General features: G+C 45.5%; 2 protein-coding genes across 3 annotated transcripts; one reads left to right on the plus strand and one right to left on the minus strand.

Annotated features, from left to right (window-relative positions):
• The first annotated feature begins 4233 nt into the window (after positions 1–4233).
• LOC120703766 lies at positions 4234–10479 on the plus strand. Of its 2 annotated transcripts, XM_039987936.1 has the most exons (9): positions 4234–4518; positions 5358–5409; positions 6349–6422; positions 6550–6639; positions 6937–7080; positions 7793–7844; positions 8642–8715; positions 10067–10156; positions 10243–10479. In XM_039987936.1, the coding sequence occupies exons 1-9, from the start codon at positions 4391–4393 to the stop codon at positions 10250–10252; spliced, it is 714 nt and encodes a 237-aa protein (XP_039843870.1). In that variant the 5' UTR covers positions 4234–4390; the 3' UTR covers positions 10253–10479. The 2 variants fall into 2 exon arrangements, with proteins under 2 accessions (XP_039843870.1, XP_039843869.1); XM_039987935.1 differs by having other exon boundaries at positions 10067–10479.
• LOC120703764 (probable LRR receptor-like serine/threonine-protein kinase At3g47570) lies at positions 10476–14934 on the minus strand. The gene is made up of 2 exons (XM_039987933.1): positions 11779–14934; positions 10476–11616 (listed from the first exon to the last, which is right to left on the minus strand). The coding sequence occupies exons 1-2, from the start codon at positions 14924–14926 to the stop codon at positions 11237–11239; spliced, it is 3528 nt and encodes a 1175-aa protein (XP_039843867.1). The 5' UTR covers positions 14927–14934; the 3' UTR covers positions 10476–11236.
• Positions 14935–21662: the final 6728 nt, after the last annotated feature.

Genomic DNA, 21662 nt, shown 5'->3' on the forward strand with positions numbered 1-21662 from the left:
ACCTCCTCGAGTGCCGCGTCGTGGCCCTGGGCGGCGTGGTGGCATCGCGCCAAGCGGGGGCGATGGCGCGCGAGCGGGTGCTCGAGCGGTCAGGACGGCTGATGTGCTGCAGTGGAGCGGTGGCGAGGAGAGGTCGTGCCTGTGAAGCTTTCGGTTACGCCGTGGTGGCGTGGCCGCCGGCGGCATGCACTGCTGCTACATGCCACGCCGTGGTGGCGTAGCTTTGCCGGCTGTGCAGATGCACGTCAGCGACGCCGTGGGGGTGTGGTTGACTGCAATGGCCTCTTCTTCTCTTCGGGCCGCTTCATTGTCGGGTCGGGCGAGTATGGCGGCGGGCAAAAGCCTTGCGACGGTGACGCCTTTGGGCGCCACACTCCTCCTTGGAGGCGTTGGCATGTCGTCTATTCTCCCCGCCGGTGGGATGCCCTCTTGGCAAAAGCCATGCTCCTGTCGGAGCAGCGATGATGACGTCTGTCGACGCCATTTCTCTCGTTGGAGACATCGCTTCGGAGGATCCTCGGCCGCGGGGGTCGGTGTCTGCTCTCGGAGTGGCCTTTGGTGGGTTAGCGGTGTGTTGGTGTCGCCGTTGGTGGGGGATGGCAGCCAAGATTGGTAGTGGCGGTTTGGTGTGAAGTCGAGTTGAGTTTGCAGCCGTGTTGATGCCCCAATCCAACCGGATGCTGTTGAATCGAGTTTCGAGTTGAGTTGCGTGACCGTGTTGATGTCCCAATCCAACCGGTCGGTGTTGTTGTCTTTGTTGTTTGTTGTTGTGCCCAATCTGGGCGTTGCTTCTTTTTTTTAATATAATCGGCAGCTCTCCTGCTTGGTTCGTTTCAAAAAAAATTTGTAACCGTCAGCCTAAGGTTGTGTTTAGTTCGCGAAAAAGTTTGTATTTTGGTACTGTAGCACATTTAGTTGTTATTTAATAATTAATGTCCAATCATGGACTAATTAGGTTTAAAAGATTCATCTCGTATGAAACAGTTATACTGTGTAATTAGTTATTTTTTTAACTGTATTTAATGCTCCATACATGTGTCTAAAGATTTGATGTGATAGATATTGTAGAAAATATTTTGGGAACTAAACAGGACCTTAGAGATTGATACCTGCATTCAACTTGTTTACGACGCTAGGCAATGTTGTTCAGGCTGGCTGCAACAATCCAGGTGGTCCCGAACTAACTCTGCAAGCTTGTAGCATCGTTAAGCAAATTACACGAGAAACTGCAAAGACCAGAGCATCTTTGGACACGCAAAAGCAGTTGACTTTACAGGTTTGTGTTGTTGTTAAGCGAGGTTAATTTACAAGATCGATGCTGACAGTACTGAAAAACTTCCTTTGTCTGGGTAATAGGAAGCTACAATATGCGTGCTTCGCTTTGCTGGACCACTCTGATTCCTCCAGATGGCTGTGTTGATCTAATTAATGATCCCACTGCAGTTTATTATGCTTCTTTTTTTATACCTGCAACTGCGTTCAAGGGTAGGAGTAAGTTATAATCTATCATTTAACTTTTGTACACGAAGAAAAATTTTGAATCAGCAGCGATCTTCAACTCTTGGTAGGGCCCACTTAGTGTAACTAATAATAATGTCTAGCTGTCTACTACTCCCTCGCATTCCAAGAATCTTGAGGAGTCAAAGCAATCTCAAGTTTGATCAAAATTATAGAGAATTGATATCAAATTGGTATACTATGAAAATATAACTAATAAAGAATTTAATAGTGCTTAGTTTATATAATAAATGTCATTATTCTATTATATAAATTTGGTTAAACATTAAAAACTTTGACTCTCCAAAATTGTTGGAATGTCTTAATTATAATTTGGAATAGAGGGAGTATTCCGTTACCAACTTACATACCCTGGCCCGTAGAAATAGACAAAATGCAGTCACCATTTCGAATGCGTGTTTCAATCCCAACACTGCAACTCAAGAAACCAGATGGTTTTTCTGAATTGCTGACTTCACTTTACTAGCCCATGAGATGGATCTCTACTAGCTAACCTCTACCCCACAGGCCGGATAGAGTGATCATGGCTGCGCATCCTGACCTGTCGTCGCTAGATACGCATCCAAATGGCTTGCGATCCTTATCTCTTTTCCGCCACCAGATTACCAGGATCGCATCTATCCCTCGGCGTCACCGGTGTGGCCATGCACTGACCGGTGCTTGCTGGATGTCTGGTGGTTGGCATCGCCGCCGACGGCATGGATGCATCGGGATGCTGCCCACCTTGACTTCAGTGATGAGCAATTAAAATAGAAGAGATTTCAGAACGTGCGGGAGAACGCATTGCCTGGCTGCTGCACTGCTGCAGCATGCAACGTCGTCGTTTTGCTAGTGACTGCTGCCGACGGGTTGCAATGCAAGCATATTGGCACCGGCCTAGATCTCCAGGGCCAAACTCCAACAACAACACTGCTCATCATTTAGGAATCCAAGGGTAGATTCTTATGATGTAAAGAAAAAACAGCATCAGATTCTTGCTCATACGGTAGAGAAAATACTTGGGGAGTGAAAACTTACTGTTACTCGCTCTTGTCTAGATACACTCTCTCCGTTTCAAATTGTAGATCGTTTGACTTTTTTATCTTAAGTTTGACATCTCGTCTTATCCAAAAATTTATGTAAAATATCACTTCTTTTATTGTGGGTTACTTTATCAATACAAGATCTTCATAAATGATTTAAATTTGATAATATTTGTACAATTTTTTTAAATAAGACGAGTGGTCAAACTTAAGATAAAAAGGTCAAACGAACTATAATTTGAAACAGAGATAGTAATAAACAAGGGTAACATGCAGTTAAATTCGACCATATCTGTGTCATTAGTTGTACTGTTGTAGGAATATAAGGGGTACATCATACCAATATACTCCCTCCATCCAAATATGATAGATATATTTCGAAAATTGAAAAATTCAGTTTTGATGGGTACATTTAGCCTCCGCCTCGGTGTTTCCGCGAGGAAGTCCGTTCGCCTCCCCTTCGCAGTCCTCAGCTTGCGATGTCCCATCGCTGGTGCGTCTCCTCTCGCCGCGGCCATCTCCAACGCCACCTCGCGTCTCCTCAGCTTTGCTCGGTTTTGAATTTTGGATTGAAAACGGAAGCCCGCGCATAGGGGCGCCGTTAAGCGATGCCAAAACAAATCAGCAAAGAAGGAATTGGCGCCTGCGGCAGGGAAAAGGTTGGCATGGAGAAAAAGACTTTGTGATAGAAAGAGAATTTAGGCGCAGAGGAGAAACAGACGCGGGGAAAACGCTCGACATGGGCGCGGAGGATAATCAGGCTCGGAGAAAAATGAATCAATCATACTTAGATGAAGGGAGTAATATATGCCGGCCGGCTGGCAAATAGCGTCGCTTCAAAAATGCTGCTTTCCACCGTGGAAGCTTTGTCAAGATGCTACCCCTACTCGTAGGTCTGTGTTGATACCAGGTGCTATGGAAAACCGTTTGAGAAATTTCTTACCTGGCATTATGGGGCGTCAACATTAGTGACACTCCCTCCCTCGAGATGATGTCGATATCTCCTCACACACGCCATACACTAGGTGGAGGTTTACCTAAAAAGATTTGGCAAGAGACACATGATTCAAACATTAAGTTTCTAAGCAGACAAGTGATGAATTGGTGTTGCGTAAAGGCATTGCAAAGTTGAAGCAGGAACGAAGAATAGATATTGCAACTTAGTTTTTTTAGCTTTCTTTCTTTGTTTTACAACTTTTTATTTATAAAATTTCTCATCTGAGATTTAGAGTCTAAACACTCCTATAACGTTTGGCCATATATATCCACAAGATGGATATTGAGACCGGTCCTATTCTTTATCAAAAAATATTAGACAAAAATCCCCTTTAATTAACTTTTCAAAAGCGGAAGCTGGGCATAGCAAACACGCAAGGGATTCAGTCGCAAAAAAGAAACAGGAAACGGAAGCCAACGCCACCCGTTCCTTTCATGGGCCTCCAGCATCAGTCCTTCGAACTAGGCCCAGTTTCCTTTTTAAAAAAAAAATCTTTTGGCAACATGCCCAGTTTTCTTTGGGCCTACCAAATGAGCCGTGGTGTCCTGGAAACCCGTTTTCTCCCCACGCACGCACGTTTCCGTTTCCGAACCCCCCGCCGTCGCCGCCGGCGACTCGACTCCGTCAACCAACCTACTGCCAACACTCAACCTCGGGACCCTCCACGACTTCCAAGTCGCGGGATGCGGCGGTGGCGCCGCCCGCGGCCTACGTGGCCGCGCCTCCGCCTCCGCTCCCGCCGCGCCGACGTGTCAGCTTCCCGTCCACTCCCCATTCCCCCTATTACTTGGCTCCGCCGGCAACTATTCGCCCCCGCACTAAATCCGCGGCCGTTTCCTCTCGCGCGGTGGTCATGGCGGCGCAGGGGTCCCTATTCGCGTGGAGGGCGGTGTTCGCAGCGCTGGGCGTGCTCATGGTGGGCACGCTGGTGTACACCTGCGCCACCGACGGCTCGCCGTTCCGCCCCGAGCTGCTTACGCCGTAAGTGCTGCTTCTCTTTCTCCCCCGATCCGCCTCCGTGTGGGTCGGATGGTTTTGCAGGGGATTGCATAGTGTTTACTCCGGTGAACTTTGGCAACGTTGCTAGATTCTGACGTGCTTTGCTTGCGGATTGGTAGGAACTAGGAAGCTATTGCGTTATTGTTGAGCTGAATGTTTGTGCGGTCAAGTAGCCATTAGGAGGTTCGTGAACTTGCTCTTTTCTCACAGTGGTAAGGAGACGTGATGAACTGGCAATGGTGTAGCACCTGAAAGGTCGTCGAAGTTTCATTGTAAAGTTAGATTTATTAATTGAACCTTAGTTAATGTATAATATCGCACAATCCATGTTTTATAATCACATAAGTATAGATTGTTTCTGTATCTGGGTTTTCCTGGATCAGGACCAGTATGGAGGTGTTGGTGCTTTGCCAATATCTTATCATGAAAACTTACGCTTGCTCAACAATGCTGAGCCTGTTCGGAGGGCTGGGGGTGCGGCTGGATGCATGGTTGCTGGGGCTGGTTGGCTCTTGCGAGGGCTGGAATTTCAGCCGCAGCTCCATCCCAGCCGAACAGGCTGGCTGCAAGTAGTATAGGTTGCTCTTGATGGACCTACTTTTGGAGTTTTTTTTTTTTGATAAAACCTACTTTTGGAGTTAGTGTGGAATCATGACATATTTAGTAAAAGTTTGTTCTTGAGAGAATCAGTACATTTTAATAAGTGGACTATTTATTACATCAGAGTATGCATGTTATAACTCTTTCCACAGCTCCACTTGCTTACATCTACACAAGATACATACATTCACTTCAAAATTGTGATTATATATTGTATGCAGATGGATGGTGGCAACACTGGTGGATTTTTATGTGAATGTAATTGCAATCTCGGTGATGCCTTTATTTTCCTGACTTCAGTTCCTAAGCAGTCACTTTTTATACTATGTTTTTTAACAAAAACCTCTGATGCTTACCATCTTATGAGGAAATGTTAGCCGGAAGAGCCTTTTTTTACCATCCTTGGGAGGTAACAAGAGACATTGTCAAATTATTACTTGGGGAACTACCAAAATATTGGTACGTCCAATGTTTTCAAATTGTTAAATTGAGTTGCTGGGTCACAGACTAGACGATTAATCATGACTAGGCATTGATTAATCATGATTGATTCTGGGCTCGTCAACCTAGTTGACCAGTCGGTCCAGGGCAGCTATAGCCTAGTTGGTTGCCTATCCTTGAAACCCTGACTGTAAATGCAGTAGAGAATAGAAAGAGTAGAACACAAAGATCAGGAGCTGGTCCGATAGCTGCAGCAGTTTGTACCACTACCACTGAAGCAGAGTACCTTCATCTGCATGTCAAACCTTGGGAAATACAAGCAGTCAAGCTGGCAGAGCACCAAGTTGGATAAACTAGATATGGGACAGGCAATGAGGGTGCAGAGAGGACTGAGGAGAAAGCAGCCGACAACCAGACAGCAAAGGACAGCAGCAGCTTGGCCGGCTGAGCCTTGAGTGCTATATCACTGAAACCAGAGCTAGTCACTCAACTAGATATGCTTGATTAGTAGTCACTTGTGACTAATCAACGATTAGTCGATTGACCGGTCGACTATGTAATATAATTGAATCGAATTGCCTGATCGATTTCGAGGGACTGATATCTCAATTAATAATGACTAAACGAGCGATTTGAAAACACTGGGTACCTCTGAAGGTATTGCTTAATGTATTTCTTGGTACCTCCCACGGATGGTAAAGGGACTACTTTTGGAAAGATCAAATTTAATTTCTGACTCAAGTTAGAGATGTTTCTTTCATGGTGTTTTAGGCATGGGTTATCTACAAGGAAGCAAGCTGGGTTAGTTCTGCTGCGTGGGTGGTTCTGTTGTTTTGCTTTGGCAGGTATTTGATTCCTTCTCCTCTAATATTTTGTAAACCTTTTAGTTTTTTGTCTTCTTTGTAGGCTTCTATGCTGAGTCCGATCAGCTTAATGGTATCCACCTTTCTCCTTTTCTTTTTATCTTTTCAGTGCTGCTACTTGCGCTTATATTGTTACGAAGCTTTTTGAAGTAACACCTGCAGGACCATCCCAAGTTCCACTTGATCTTCTGTTTATCAGGTAGAGTACCAAATCATTCACGATTGACCATTTAATATGCTGCGCCTTCACCTAATTAACTGACATACTGAAAGCTCAAGATTGGTTGCATCCTAAATGTTGAGTAACATAGACTAGATGTTGAGTAACATATTAACACAGCAAACTGTGTTCCACCACATTCCTAGGCACACTGATCTTGTTGATCCATCGAGATGTCCATGGAATGTTCTTTTGCATGCACTTGCTGTTAGTTGCATATTTTATTTATTATATTGATGCTATTTGTCTCGACTTGTATTCTCACAACATTTTCAGGCAAGGTAACCTATCCCAGAGAAAATGCTCTTATGTCATAATTGGAAGGGTTATTTTCAGCATTTTGGGGATATTCATGGCTACCGTTGTCATATATACTGTTATCACTGATGGACTTCCTTTTAGAAAGGAATTGTTGACACCGTAAGTGAATACATTATAATTCATACTTTGTTTCCTTGCTGGTTTCTGGGGGCCTGTTGAGCTCAATGTAACGGATACAAGATACAAAGAGTAATTAGATGCAAGATTGCAGCAGCCTAGGAGCAATAACTGTGCAGCCATTGGTGATTTGAACTTTTCAAATATATAATGCAAACATGAGATTCAATCCTACTAGAAGCCTGCGCTGAAATTACAGTCAACATTTAATTCGTACATTTATGTTGACTAAATTCCATGAAGCTATAGGTATTTTTATCAAAATTGTTCTGACTAGCAGGGACCATATGTCTGTCCTCTGAACCGATTTGATAGTCTCAGTCTCCCCTGTACTCACCACCTCGTCAATCTTGGATTCAGTTGCTCCTCCCAGCCCACTCCTGAAGCCGTTGCATGTCATGGCAAAGGGTGTTAGTGATGCATTGATTTTTTGCTTGTCAAGTTTTGATGATTTCGGCAAGTTACATAAATTCATCAAGTTAGCAACCGCCTGTGCTATTTAATCCCTTGTTGAATAAGACCTATTATTCTAAGTATCTGTCCTTGGCATTTAGGAGAAATGTTGTGTAAATATTTAATTTATCTGACAATTTAAATTGATGGTTAAATATATTTGTTCATCAGTTGAACTAAAAATAAAAGATTCCTTTATCAAATTGAAATCTAAATTTCACTATTTCTATTGTTCATTTAGGTGGATGGCAGCAACCTTAATTGATTTCTACATTAATATCTTTGCAATATCGGTAAGAATTCTTGAACTTGGGCACTATATTTAGTACAAACCATGAGATAGATGCAATCATGCAAACTTTTTGGGGGTGAGCACCAAATCAACATGAATGATTTTTTTGCAGGTTTAATTTTTAACAAAATGTCATTTCCCAACTAATTTTTGTCAGGAGAAATGTAATGGGAAATCCTGGAAGAATCACAAATAGAAAGAAATTACAAATAAAAAACAATATTACTGTAAATAATAAAATTTTATCTTGACTTCTTAAGCTAAAGTTGGTAGAATTCAACATTCTTTACTCTAATTCTTAAGGTTTTTTTATGTGTTCATTTAATGCTTAGAGCAATGTAGTTTGCTTTATTGCATCTAGCTCATCTTTTGCACTAAACCCTCCTTTAAATTTTAGTATTTGTTGAACTAATTATGTGAAAATTTATTTATTTTTTCATGAACATGATGTGAAGTTTTTACTCTTAATCTTTTAGTTTATCCAAAAAATGGAGACCCTCTTTTGGTAACTAGCTCCTGAATTTTTTATTTAAAACTTTCTGAGCTTTAATCATGTCGCGCTGTTATTTATCAATCATGGGGAGGATGTCTTTTCTTCCACACAACCAATTGAGTTTGTTCACTATATTTTCAGTGGATACCCTGATCTGCACATTATTTCTATCTCTTTAGACTCTTTTATAAAATGTGCAGCAACAATTGTTTTGTATTAATTTGATGGTTATTATATTTGCTTGTTTAATAATTTTGGAAGTCTTACCTGGTGAATTTTGTTAAGCGTTGATAATATGCCTGTAGGTTTGGGTTTCTCACAAGGAATCATCTTGGATATCAACTACCATTTGGATTGTCTTGTTGATATGCTTCGGAAGGTAAATGAATCTTTTTTGAGGCTCCAAACATCAGCATCTTACTCCTATCACTATTTTTGCTTAACAAATCCATTTACTGTGTGCTGAGTTTACTGCAATGCTTTGTTACCTGAGTTGTATCTTCAGTTGGTTAATTTGTTTGGTTTGTTAATTGGTTCAGTTTGTTAATATGTTTTAGTACATATCATTCTGTTGGAATCAGTATCTACTTTCTACCTTGCCTGAGTCCTTACCAGTGCCCTTGCTTCCTCTGGAACTTCCTACCTTCAAGCCATTCAATTTGACCTCTTCTGATGCTAATTACCTTCATAGTGGAGCTGTTGCTTCTCCTCGTGCCTGCACCTTTGGTCGAATGCAGCAGTCTGAATGTACAACTGCTGGTGTGCGCCTGCTCTTTCTGCCATCTTGACACTGATTTTGCACACATCCATGATATAAATGGGTCTTGCTCTTGCGTGCATGAAAGGGTAGGACCTGCTACCGACACCGATTGCTCAATTGTTGCTGTGGCATGGTATCCCATGTTAGAGATTACTTCTTAAGGGTCATCTTGAATATTAGAGACTAAGATGTAGGACATGCATACCTGTAGTCTCTCATACATCCAGGGTTGTGAATGTAAACAAATGTAAACAATCTTAACAGCCAGAAACAAAACTCATTCTTCTTAATGCAACGTCATGCAGTTCTCCCAGCTTGTTCTAGAAAAAAAAATAGAGATAAATCTTGTAATCAAGTGTTTTCCTTTTAATTTTCTTCCCTAGAGGAAGTGACAAAACCAATGATAAGCATTAAACCTAATCAAATCAATATAAATCCCAAGCGAAAGCTACTAATGCATGAACAATACTAGTAATCATTATGCAATCACTTCTGTTGGCTCTCATGCCTGCATCAGGGGATTGTGCGGATATCCTGCCTATAAATCTGAACATACTACCTAATTTATATATCTAAATAGTGTAATTAACTTATTCTATGCTAACTACCAAGGTAATTTTGTTCATTTTGGTAAACTTTTGCCATGATATGTATATACTTGCATACTTTTTGAGTGTAGGAATATTATCTAATGCTTCCTAGTAGTAGCCCCTGTTGGGATTTTGTTGCTTTCCTACTTGCAAGAATATATACATTTACATTATGTAAAGCTGACAAGCTGCTGTAACCCCATCAGCTGAAGTTTGTGAAGGACCAATTGCATTCGGGGTACACATAGATACATTTCCTCTTACAGTTATGGTGCATTCACATGAGTGGATATGTTGACATACAAAGTTGTGATTCATATCGATGATTTTATGTGCATAATTTATGAACCCTTATCCTTTTTTTTCCTTCTTTGCTTTAGCATCACTACATGTGGATACATTGTCCTCCAACTTCTCCAAGTATCATATCAAGACCCAATCTACTACGTGCTATTGAACTCTCATAGCAAGTATGGAATTGCGACTTCCCTATAATCCTTCATCTTCTATGAGCCTGGTTAGCTTACAGCTATCTAAACTTCTGCTTGAAATGTAGGAAGATTTGAAAATTCATTGAAGTATTATGTTCAGACTGGTCCGTAATAATATAAATGTTCCCTTCTATCTATATGTAAAGGTACCACAACTAAGGGTGTATCAGGATAGCAATTAGAGAAGTCCCTTTAGTTGAGGGAAATGATGACTTTGCCAACTTCTCTGCAAAATGAACTGAAAGCTGAATCTCTGTTATTGTACTTCTGATTCAATTGCTTGGACAGTGATCTTTTCTTTCTTTCTTTTTTGTTGTTGTTGCTTTTTTGAAATCCTGATCCGTTCAATGCAAACAATTTCAAAAATCAAGTGAAGGTTTTATTTGTAAGAATGCAATTGGTGCTGGATGTTCCAAATATTGTTCTGATTGTCAATTAAGTTGAATAAAACAGCTGCTTGCTCTATGGCACATGTCACTCCTGAGTAGGTGAAGGGCCTCAGTGTCCAGTGGGGAAGAGCTTTATACAGTAAACGATATGCATGCCCCTTAAGTTAATGGATGGTTGGTGTACATGTCTCTTATTCCCTGTAGTCCTTTTGCTTTAGCTTATTTGTACCAAGTGACTACGCATCCCTAGGTTAATTCCGTGGCATACGGGCACCATTCTAGAAAACGAATTGTGGCCTATGGAGATGCTTGCTCTATGAAACTGAGTGTCAATTACCAGGAGCTCTGGAGTATGGGAAAATTGTTAGTTAGGTCATTGCAAAGAAGGCTGCTGAGATCGATGAACTCTAGGGCAAATGGTATTATAGAGGCGTGAGGTTGTACAATGATGAAGATATAAAATCCTCAAGTTGATTGAAATTCACATATAGGGAGCGAGAGCTTTGAGCCTACTAGTTCTATTAGGAATGAGGCTGTGGTGTATTTCTTTCAGAAAGAACATTGATGACAAAGCATAGGATGGAGGACTATCAGCCATTCAGCCTGCTCTCATGGAGATCCAGGACTTAGGCTACCATGCAACTAGTTGTGTTTTTTTAAGAGAACATGCTCAACCATGTAGCGCTGCAAATGCTTCCTTGATTGCGATGACTTCAGTGTAAACATCCTGCATTGTGGGTCGATCTTTTGGTGTCTCCATAGAGCACAAGAGACCGAGTTTAACCATCTGCACGATGCAGCTGTCCAGACCATCTGTTGCATTATTTCCATGGTCCAGATTGTTGTTCAGATCACCATCTTCTGCAGTGATATAAGGATCTAGAACTTCACCAATGTTTTGAGGAAATGCTTTTTCCACAAATGTGTGAAGGTTCAAACCATTAGTAAACATCTCATCTATCGGACGCTTGCCTGTGAGCATTTCTAGGATGACAATTCCATAGCTGTAGACATCGCCTTCAGTTGAGAGTTTGCTCCCGAAGCCGTACTCTGTAATATTGATCAAACAATTTATCTCTTAGTACTGACAAGAAACAATAAAAGGACACTGTTAAATTGTGGGAAACTGGAAATGTAAAATATGACTAATTAAAAAATAGATAAAACGGTCATGATATTCAAAATGTCCAATTTTGTAGTAAAGGTTTTCACCTGGTGCAATGTATCCAATTGATCCTCTTGGTCCCAGTAAGCTTGTAGAACTATGATGGTAGGAATGATCAAAAGTTCGAAGAAACTTAGTTAACCCGAAGTCAGCAAGACGTGCACCCATAACATCATCCAGAAGGATATTGCTGGGCTTCAAATCACAATGGATCACAGGGTGCAAACAACGATTGTGTAGGTAATCCAAAGCAGAAGCTATGTCCGTTGCTATTGTTATTCTGCAGCTCAAACTCAATGGTCTTTTCAATCCATACTTGTTCAGTTTAGGATAAAGCCAGCCCTCTAGGCTCCCATTAGGCATATATTCAACAATAAGAGCTTTGAATTCATGTCCTGATGTATCAAATGTTGAGCATGCAGTAATCACCCTTACAAGATTACGATGCCGAGTGTTTCTCAATGCCTCACACTCAGTAAGGAAGCTCTTTGGTACTCCAAGTTGATCAAGTTTGAAAACCTTGATAGCAACTGTATGTTCTCCAAAATCAAATCTACCTTTGTAGACTGATCCAGTTTTTCCAGAGCCAACCAAGTTGGCCAAAGAGAAACCATTTGTTGCTTTGACTAAATCAGCATAGGAGTACTGTAGAAACTCGTTGCAAGATGGATGAGATGACCGTGTAACTTTCTTTCTCTTCTTCAAAATAACAATTGCAAAACATGACAGCAAGACCAAAGAAAGGACAGTAAATCCTACTATCTTCAGAATAACAGTTGCTCGCCATTTTTTGGATGTCTCTTTGTTACATTGTGGCAGCTGTAGCAAAGGGATATTAGCGCATAGCATCTTGTTTCCTTGAATGAACACCTCTCCTGTGTTCTGAAATATCCCAGCTGTTGGTACTGGCCCCTCAAGGTTGTTGAATGACAAATTCAGAAGCTTCATAGATGTCAAAGACTCAAAGAACTCAGGGATTTCACCAGACAGGTTATTTACAGAAAGATCCATCTCACTGACACCTCTCAAATTAATGAAAGATTTAGGGATTGCCCCATGTAGAAGGTTCCCTTCCATGTGGAGAGACTCCAAGTGCATGCAGTCTCCTAGAGTGGAGGGGATTATTCCACTCAATAGGTTATTAGAAACATTCAGGGACTCGAGGTTTATCAAGCCGCCAATCTCCAGAGGTATTTCTCCAGATAGTTCATTGTGAGACAAATCCAAACCTTCCGCAAGTGCGGAAAGAGTAAAGAGCTCCTTTGGTATGCTGCCACTGAAGCTATTATGGGAGAGGTTCAGTGCTTCCAAATTTTTGCAGTATCCTAATGCTTTTGGGATGGAACCACTCAAATTATTTTCTTGTAAATCAAGCTCACTGAGTTGGCTGAGATTACCAATGGAATGTGGTACCTGTCCAGAAAGTTTGTTTTGGGATAAGCTAAGGGTAAACAAGTTTGGAAGATTTCCAATTGAGTCTGGGAGATTTCCAGCAAGTAAATTATGTTCCATGTAAAGTTGTGTAAGGTTTTGGAGGTGCTCTATCTCCTGTGGTATGGTTCCAGATATTTTGTTTGCTGTTAACAATAATACTTGTAAACTCCTTGGAAGGTTGCCAATGGAACTTGGTAATGTTCCTTCAAGGATATTCCTGTCTAGGCATAAGTAAACCAACTGGTCGCAATTTCTCAATGAGGATAAGAAAGACCAATCTCCGGCTTCGAGTTGATTTATTCCTAGATTGAGTTCAGTTAAGTAGGGAAGGTCCCTAAAAGAGGGAACAATTCCATGGAATGCATTGTCACGGAGATTTATCACTTGAATATTTGTTGCCAGGGCCAATGACGAGGGGATTTGACCGCTAAATTTATTTCCTTGTAAAATCAGTGTTTGAATATTTGGTAGGGTATGTCCCATGTTATTTGGAATTTCCCCAAGTAAGCTATTCGTGCCCAAGTTAAGGTATGCCAGTGTTGACATTTTGTAAAGAGAATCTGGAACAGTCCCTGACAGGCTGTTGAAACTCAGGTCTAACTGTTCTAGTGTAGTTATACTGCTTAAACTCGATGGAATTGATCCTTGGATGCTGTTCTGCGAAAGCAAGAGCCAATTAAGAGAGGAAAAGTTTCCTAGAGAGGTAGGTATGCTACCGGAGAGATTGTTTTCAGATAGGATTAGAATCTCTAGCGGTGAGGAGATATGCAAGAGTGGTGGTATGGATCCAACAAAGTTATTAACTCCAAGGGCTAATACTACAATTGATGAGCTATTGAAAAGAGCAGAAGGAATCTCCCCACTGAGATGATTGTTTGTTAAATCTAGCAATTGAAGTGATGAACTATTCACAAGGAGAGGTGGGATGCCTCCGGTTAGCGTGTTGTTTGTGAGAACGACAGTACTGAGAACTGAATTGCTTCCAAGTGAAAAGGGAATACCGCCAGTTAGATTGTTGCTGTCGAGAAATAAAACTGACAGTTTAGAGAGTGTACCTAACCCGACTGGGATGATTCCATGCAGTTTGTTGTTGAACAGGTAGATCTCCTGAAGCTCTGAACATTCGCTGAGACTCGAGGGGATCTCACCGTCAAGAAAATTGTTCCCGAGATCAATGATCTGAAGGCGCGAGCAGGAAGACATAGTGTTTGGTATCATGCCTGTGAGGCTGTTGTGGCTGAGGTTCAAATAGGTGAGGCGATTCAGGTTCCCGAGTTCAGGTGGAATTTGCCCATTCAGTGTATTATTGGGAAGGTGAATAGACCTAAGGAAAGTGAGATTGCCAACACAAGGTGGTATCTGACCATGGAGGCTAGCTGAATCGAGAGCCAGGGAGACCACACGAGATGTGCGTCTCCTGCTGCAGGTGACACCAGGCCAGCTGCAGTACTGCGCTGAATCGTTTCTCCATGAAGCCATGGCTCCGGTGGTGCCGGAGAGGCGGAGCTTCAGGCAAAGCAGCGCCTGGAGATCAGTGTCAGATGTATTGTGAAGCGGTGCAGTGGGAGCTGAAGAAGATGCAACTGAGAGGAAGCAGGATAAACATGCGAGCATGATGGCCACAAGCACAGGGAAACCTGGGGTGGCCGCGTTCGCAGATGCCATCTGTCTGCCAAGGTGGATAGCAGCGCCGGTGCTGTGTTTTCTTTTCTTACTTCGATTGCAAACCTGAGTTGTGGTGCTTGTGAGGCTACGGTACATGAATTTATAGAGCTTGGCTCACCGTCACCCGAGCAGGACCAAAATTCGAGAAACCGAAGAATAAGTAGTGCTTATTTCGGTATAGGATGCAAATGGGTAAGTCTGCGAACCCGCAAATTACGGGCCAGTTTAAACACGGCTTCGCGAACCAATTTGTGGGTTTCGTGGACTATGGGTAAGTCTGCGAACCCGCAAATTACGGGCCAGTTTAAACACGGCTTCGCGAACCAATTTGTGGGTTTCGTGGACCAACCCACTTGCATGGCTATTTCTTTAAAACAAAGTAGTAGTCATTAGTCAAACATTGATATGGTTCATATACGACAAGGTTCAGTCTATATTCATTTCATTTTTGTTCGTTTTCTTTTGAGCTGGGTTTTCATTTTTGTCGTGCTTATATACATTGCACTATGTACATAGATGCTGCAACTGCAATGCAAAAAGATTGTAAATTTGCTAAACTCTGAGTGCGACATAACTAACTCGAGATGTCCAAGTGGACTAGTTAGTCAAAAGCTCAATGAGCTTGGAAAATATCGTTGCCCAGTTGACTGTTTCAAAGTGCAATATCTTTTTGCAGGGATATTTAGTTTTTTTTTTTGCCATCTTTACGGAGCGCCAACATTCAAATATCAACATGGTCTCTAATATACTATTTTGATCCAGAAAATCTATAAAAATAAATTATTTGAAATAGAAATGATTACTTATTATAATTGGGAACATATTAGGTGCAAATCAACCTCTCCATGCAAACTATGAAAACTTCAATCTGAGCCATCATATTAACATCCAAAGGGAGGGCCACAGAGAGGTGTGAGGGGAGATTTGCAAAAGTGTTATTAATCAATCCAAGGGCGGGTCCAGATTGTAAAATTAACCAATCCTTCATACCCTTTGGATGTTGATCCAATGACACAGATTGAAGTTTCCATAGTTTGCAGAGAGATGTTGATTTGCACATGATACATTCCCATTATAATTGTCAGTTTCGCAAGTGAGGTAGCTTGGTATAGGCTAGAGGCTGGGTTAATTGCCTAGCTAGAAAAGTTAGCAACATGAGGCTTGCCCTGACAAAAAGCCCGGCCTCTTCTCCAGCCTGACTTTGATGATGCTAGGGGGCGATACCGCGTCGCCCCTCCCCGCGTTGCCCCCCCCCCCCCCCTGGCGACTCGGGGGCGATACCGCGCCGCCGCCTCCCGTCTCCGCCTAGCAGCCTCCGGTGGCCGCTGCCGCCGCCGGCGTCCGGCCGGGCGGCGGCGGCGGCCGAGCCGAAGCTGGCTCCGCCTGCCTCCTCCTTCCCTCTCCCTCTCCAACCTCCAAACCATGGTCGTCTTCCCGCCTCATCCCTCGCCGCCACCGGCTGCCTGGGGCCGGATCCGGCCTTCCCTTCACCGGATCTACACCCCCCATGGCCGGATCTGCTCGTGGCCTCCCTCCCTCGACGGGTGTTGTGGGGTCCCGGTGTGCTCCTGCTGGCCGCCGCGGCCGCTTGGCACGGCCGCGTGCAAGCCCGCGCGCTTGGTGCCCGGCCCCAGTTAGAGTTCGCCCGGGGGAGGCCGCCCTTGGCTGGTGTTGGTCTCGCCCTCCACGTCATCGCCGGCGGCGGGTTCGCCAGCTTGCTGTGCGTGGGCTGTGGCCATGTCATGCGCGCCTTCGGCCACTGAGCCCGCGGTCTTTCCCGTTCCCAGTGTGGCGCTGTGGCCTTCGTGCTCGGGGCTCGCTGCTGTAGCCGCCGCTGGTGGCCGCGTTGGCCCTGGTGTCACTGTCGCGGCCGCGGGAAGGGGGTCTGGACCTTGGGAGCCGATCAAAATTTCTTATGAAATTCGAACCGTCGGCCTATATCCCGAAAATCACCCAAGCCCTCAAGCGTTCTGACCAAAATTTGGAATAGCTATTGAAAAGCTAAACCAACACAAAAGGCCACGAACGAGCGAGCAAAAACCCGAAGCAATTCGGAAGCGAATCGGGAAAACAGCCGACCTGATCTGCCTAGACCGGTCTAACCGGTGCACTGGACCGGTCTGACCGGCCGCGGCTGTTCAAAAACTAGCAGACCGATCTGACCGGTCTAGCCTACCGGTCTGACCGGTGGCACCCAGAAAACCCCCGAAAACTTGGATTCAAATGATGAATCTCAACCAAACGACCACGAAAATCGATGAAACTTGGGGGATAGCTTCGCCCTACCCCGTGAACATATCCCTAAGAGATCTCGTCCTAAAGATCAACAAATCTTTAGAATTCGAGGAGAGATCAAGAAGGATTGGGGTTTTCTCAAAAACTCAAGAACTCCAATTCTGAAGAGCTAGCGATTCCAGAAGGTTTGGCACGAGGCTAGAAACAGAGGAACCACTACAAAGAGCTCTACGAACCGTCACAATCAAGTGCACCAAAATCAAAACGAAAATCCATCACAAAAAGCACGAGAGGGACGGAATTGGATTGATTCTAAAGCCCAGAGGGCACAAGGAGGATGGGGCATCCATTCCCAATCAAATCCAATACAAAGTCTCACAAATCCATAATCAAAACCTACTCTACAGAGAAGAACAGAGGGAGAGAGACGCAGGGGCGGCGGCCTGGAGAACCGAACAGTTCACGAACAGATTACAAAAGCTGCAATTAACCAAACACAAGGGGAGGGGTATTTATACCCGCGGGACCGGTCAGACCGGTACGCTGGACCTGTCAGACCGGTTGGTTAGACCAGTCAAACCGGTGCCAGGGATCGGTCAGACCGGTTGGCCTGCAGCACCCCCTGTACACGATCTCATCCGACGGCCGAGGTTCGTTCTTCGAAACGAAGTCTTCTCCGCGATGCCGCCATCTTGATGAAGATCAGGTCCGCGGTTTTGGAGGGTCCGCGAAACCCGGGTAGGTGGCCGGTTTTGAGAAAACCTCACGCGCGGGGAGATTCCCGCCTCCACGCCGTGGCCCTAGACGTCGTTCCCGCCTCGGCCTTCTGACGGCCCTAGACGCCGCCCGACGCCCGTCACATCCTCGCCCGTAGCGAGGCCCTAGACGCCGTCGACACCCGTCGCCTCTGTCTGTTCCGAGACCAACGCCCGTGCCTCCACTACTTGGCGTCTTCGACCGCCGTCCGCCTCCTTGGTTTTGTGGCGCAAACCAAAAAAACCCGCCTTCCATCAGCGCTTGCGCCCTCGATCCAGGAGTGGACGCCACAGCTGCCGCCCGGTCCGAGCTCTGTTCCCGGCTGCCCTTCACCGCCGTCCACCGCACGGTCCATCGGCCACAGCACCTCCACGGCAGCTCCCCGTCGACACTCGATGCCCGTGTACCTGCAATCCAAAGACCAAGCGCACGATCACACCGCACGGTTGACAATTCACTTATCACAAGCAGGATAGAGTACTCAACATTCCTCACCTGCCCGTGGTCGCGGTGGGTCGTGGGGTGCCTCTACTGGTTGGGGCGCTGTCCGTTGGCGCCGCCGGCTCGTGGCGGGCGGCCTACACCTCGTTCTCAGGAGCTTCGGGCGAAAGCTCTGTCCAGTACTGTGCTGGGTCAACAATGGCGGCGCTTGCGGGCGTCGTTCCCCTCCCTGGAGGCGTTGTTGTGTTGTCTTGGGAGTCGTCGTCCTTCCGCCTTGCCGACGCGGTGGTTTCCGTCCTCTCGGCGTTGCTTATGGTGGGTCGTCGCTGGTGTGGGTGCTCTGGGGTGGAGCTAAGGTGAAAGCCTTTGCCTGTCTGCAGGCCGATGATGGCAACGCCTTCGGGTGCCGTTTCCCTCCTTGGAGGCATCATCCGTTCGCTCCTTCCCCCTCTGTGCCCCCATGGTTGGTCGCCTGGTTCATCCTGTGTACCTGTCTTGCTTCATTTTACACACTGTCGTCTTGGAGGCCTTGGCCGCGGTGGATTGCTTGTAGATGGTGGTTTGTTGGCCCTGGCGGATGCTTCGCCGCCGTGATCGTGTTGTTTGGTGGATACTTTGCCACCCGTGGGTGCTTCGAGTTTGGCGGATGCTTTGCCGCTTTTCCTCTACTTTGGCGGATGCTTTGCCGCCGTGGTCGTGCTATTTGGTCGATGTTTGGCCACCGTCTCGTGCTTCGTGCTTGCTCTCCCTTGGCATCTTTGGCGACAGTATATTGTGCAGGTCCTGCTCCTCGGGTGGCCTTTGATTGGGTGGCTTGTTTGGAGTGTCCTCCCCCTTCGTGCTATTTCTGTTGTCACCTGTTCTGTTAGTGGCTACAGCCATTTCGTATGTTTGTCTGTACTTTTTCCTCAGTGTTTCTTTATCTTTAGTCCTCTGTGTTCTTGTGCTGGCCAAGTCCTGTTTGGCCGCAACAAGTTTGTGTCTGTAACTGCTTTCTTCTTAATGAAAAACGTGTTCAGGCACGGTCGCGAAAAAATGATGATAGGGGGATCTACAATATGGTAGTTTTTGAGAGTTGTGGTGAGAGGAAATCATGCTCTAGTGGATTAATACACACACGGACCTATGATATTTTATTGCTTTTCTGTAAAAAAGTTTAAGTTTGCAGCTGAAACTTAATTTGGTCATATTTGACCCCTCCGCATCCTCTCCGCCGCCATGCCATCACAACCCCCGCCGAACACCGCACACCCCCCACCCACTGCCCCCCCCCCCCCCCCCCCCCCACCCCCCAAACCCCCACACACACACCCACCCACCCACCCAGCCACTGCCCTGCCATGGCCCCATGGCCCCTGTTTCAGGTCAGTAAGCGAAACACAAGCGTTTCCAAGAAGCAGGAGACATTGGCTCCAGGGCTTTTTGCCAAAATCAAGAACGAGGCGGCAGCTTGGGCATTAGCAAGAGCTAAAGATTTAGAGTCTTTTTTACTGCAAGAATAAACTTTTTTCCTTCACTTCTAACTTGACAAGCCGGCTGTACTCTCCTTTATCCATAAAAATAGGCACAATTTCACGCTCGTTCGTTAAAAAAGATATTTGACTATTTGATGGTGCACGAGATGTACGCGTTTGATGGAGCCTTAATTAAGAGGTGGATGGGCACCAACGCTGCTCCACTCGTCCTATTTTTTTCCACGCGCATGTCGGTAAGGCGCTGACCCACACAAGACCCGGCAGATCTAATGGGTTGCGTTCCATCATGAGAAAATTGGAGCACATTACCGGCTTGTTGTAGAAAGCGAGGTCAAAGTCATCCAGTCTCGACTCTCGACCATGCCTGCCAGCAGGGGCGGACCGTAGTGGAGGCGAAACTGGGCATCGGCCTCTGCTTTGGCCACACGCTGCTCCACTGCAAGTCGACGTCTGTGCTTGTTCGGCTGATGTCGACGAGCAGAAATCAACAAGAGTGAACTTATCTTGCCCCTGCTTGGTTTGGCTCCACATTCCGCCAATGCCTGCCAAAGTGCCGATATATAATTGGAGCAAGAGGCTGGCAGCAAAATCGTGCCTTGCATTTGTCTGTGTTAGCAAGCGCATCTCCCCTCTTGAACCTACTAGAAAACGTCATCCATGTTGCCGAGCATTTGGCAGGGTAATTTTTAGAAATTTCAGAAAACATACCCAAGATAATTGTGCGTGGATTGAGAACAATACAATAAAAATGATTATTGTAGATTCATCTGGAAAATAGTTCGGCTCATTCCCTCCATACTGGAAAAGAAAATTATTTTGGACAAGATTTTGGTCAAATATTGGGAATATAAAAACATTGGGAATATAAATTATGAATAACTGAGAGGTCAAGTTGATAAGTACCTTGACCTCATATATTGTGATGAGTGATTGTCGTGATGACTTGGAGGTTTTGGCGTGTTAGCTTGATTTTGGCTTGTGTTTGTGTCAGGCTAACCGCTGTGTGTGTGTTTTGTTTATGTTCTTGTGTTTCCTTCTTCAGTGTCCGTGTGGAGCGTTAGGTGTTGACGGGTGGTCAACACGTGGAGTGGACTAACCATGGTGTAGTCGCGACTCTGTGGAGATTGCGCCGTGTGCTTGGTCTTTGGTTCCAGGTACATGGGCGTCAAGTGTCGACGGAGAGCTGCCGTGGAGGTGCTGTGGTCGATGGACCGTGCGGTGGACGGCGGTGAAGGGCAGCCGGGACCGGAGCCCGGGCCGAGCGGCAGCTGTGGCGTCCACTCCTGGATCGAGGACGCAAGCGGCGATAGAAGGCGGGTTTCTTGTTTTGCGCCACAAAACCAAAGAGGTGGAAGACGATTGAAGACGCCAAGTCGTGGAGGCACGGGCGTCGGTCTCGGGACTGACGGAGGCGACGGGCGTCGACGGCGTCTAGGGCCTCGCTGCGGGCGAGGAGGTGACGGGCGTCGAGCGGCGTCTAGGGCCGTCAGAAGGCCGAGGCGGGAACGGCGTCTAGGGCCACGGCGTGGAGGCGGGAATCTCCCCGCGCGAGGAGTTTTGGCGGTTTTCTCAAAACCGGCCACCTACCCGAGTTTTACGGACCCTCCAAAACCGCGGACCGGATCTTCATCAAGATGGCGGCATCATGGAGAAGACTTTGTTCCAAAGAAAGAACCTCAGCCGTCAGATGTGATCGTGTACAGGGGGATACTGCAGACCAACCGGTCTGACCGGTCCCTGACACCGGTCTGACCGGTCCATGGAACCAGTCTGACCGGTCTCCGCGGATATAAATACCCCTTCACTTATATTAGGTTAGAGGGGCTTTTGAAACTTGTCCGTGAATTGATGTCTCTCCCAGGCCGCCGCCCCTGTGTCTCTCCCCCCGTTCTTCTCTTTAGGGTAGGATTTGCTTATGGATTTGT

Source organism: Panicum virgatum, chromosome 4K, assembly GCF_016808335.1.
Source record: "Panicum virgatum strain AP13 chromosome 4K, P.virgatum_v5, whole genome shotgun sequence".
Taxonomy (NCBI): Eukaryota; Viridiplantae; Streptophyta; class Magnoliopsida; order Poales; family Poaceae; genus Panicum; species Panicum virgatum.

Excerpts from the sequence above, each read along its gene's own strand:
- LOC120703764 (XM_039987933.1), bottom strand. The coding sequence starts at position 14,926 with ATGTACCGTAGCCTCACAAGCACCACAACTCAGGTTTGCAATCGAAGT. Across the intron at positions 11,617-11,778 it reads AATTGGATACATTGCACCAG|AGTACGGCTTCGGGAGCAAA; the intron begins GTGAAAACCTTT and ends TCAATATTACAG.
- LOC120703766 (XM_039987935.1), top strand. The coding sequence starts at position 4,391 with ATGGCGGCGCAGGGGTCCCTATTCGCGTGGAGGGCGGTGTTCGCAGCG. Across the intron at positions 7,081-7,792 it reads AGAAAGGAATTGTTGACACC|GTGGATGGCAGCAACCTTAA; the intron begins GTAAGTGAATAC and ends TTGTTCATTTAG. Across the intron at positions 7,845-8,641 it reads TTAATATCTTTGCAATATCG|GTTTGGGTTTCTCACAAGGA; the intron begins GTAAGAATTCTT and ends ATATGCCTGTAG.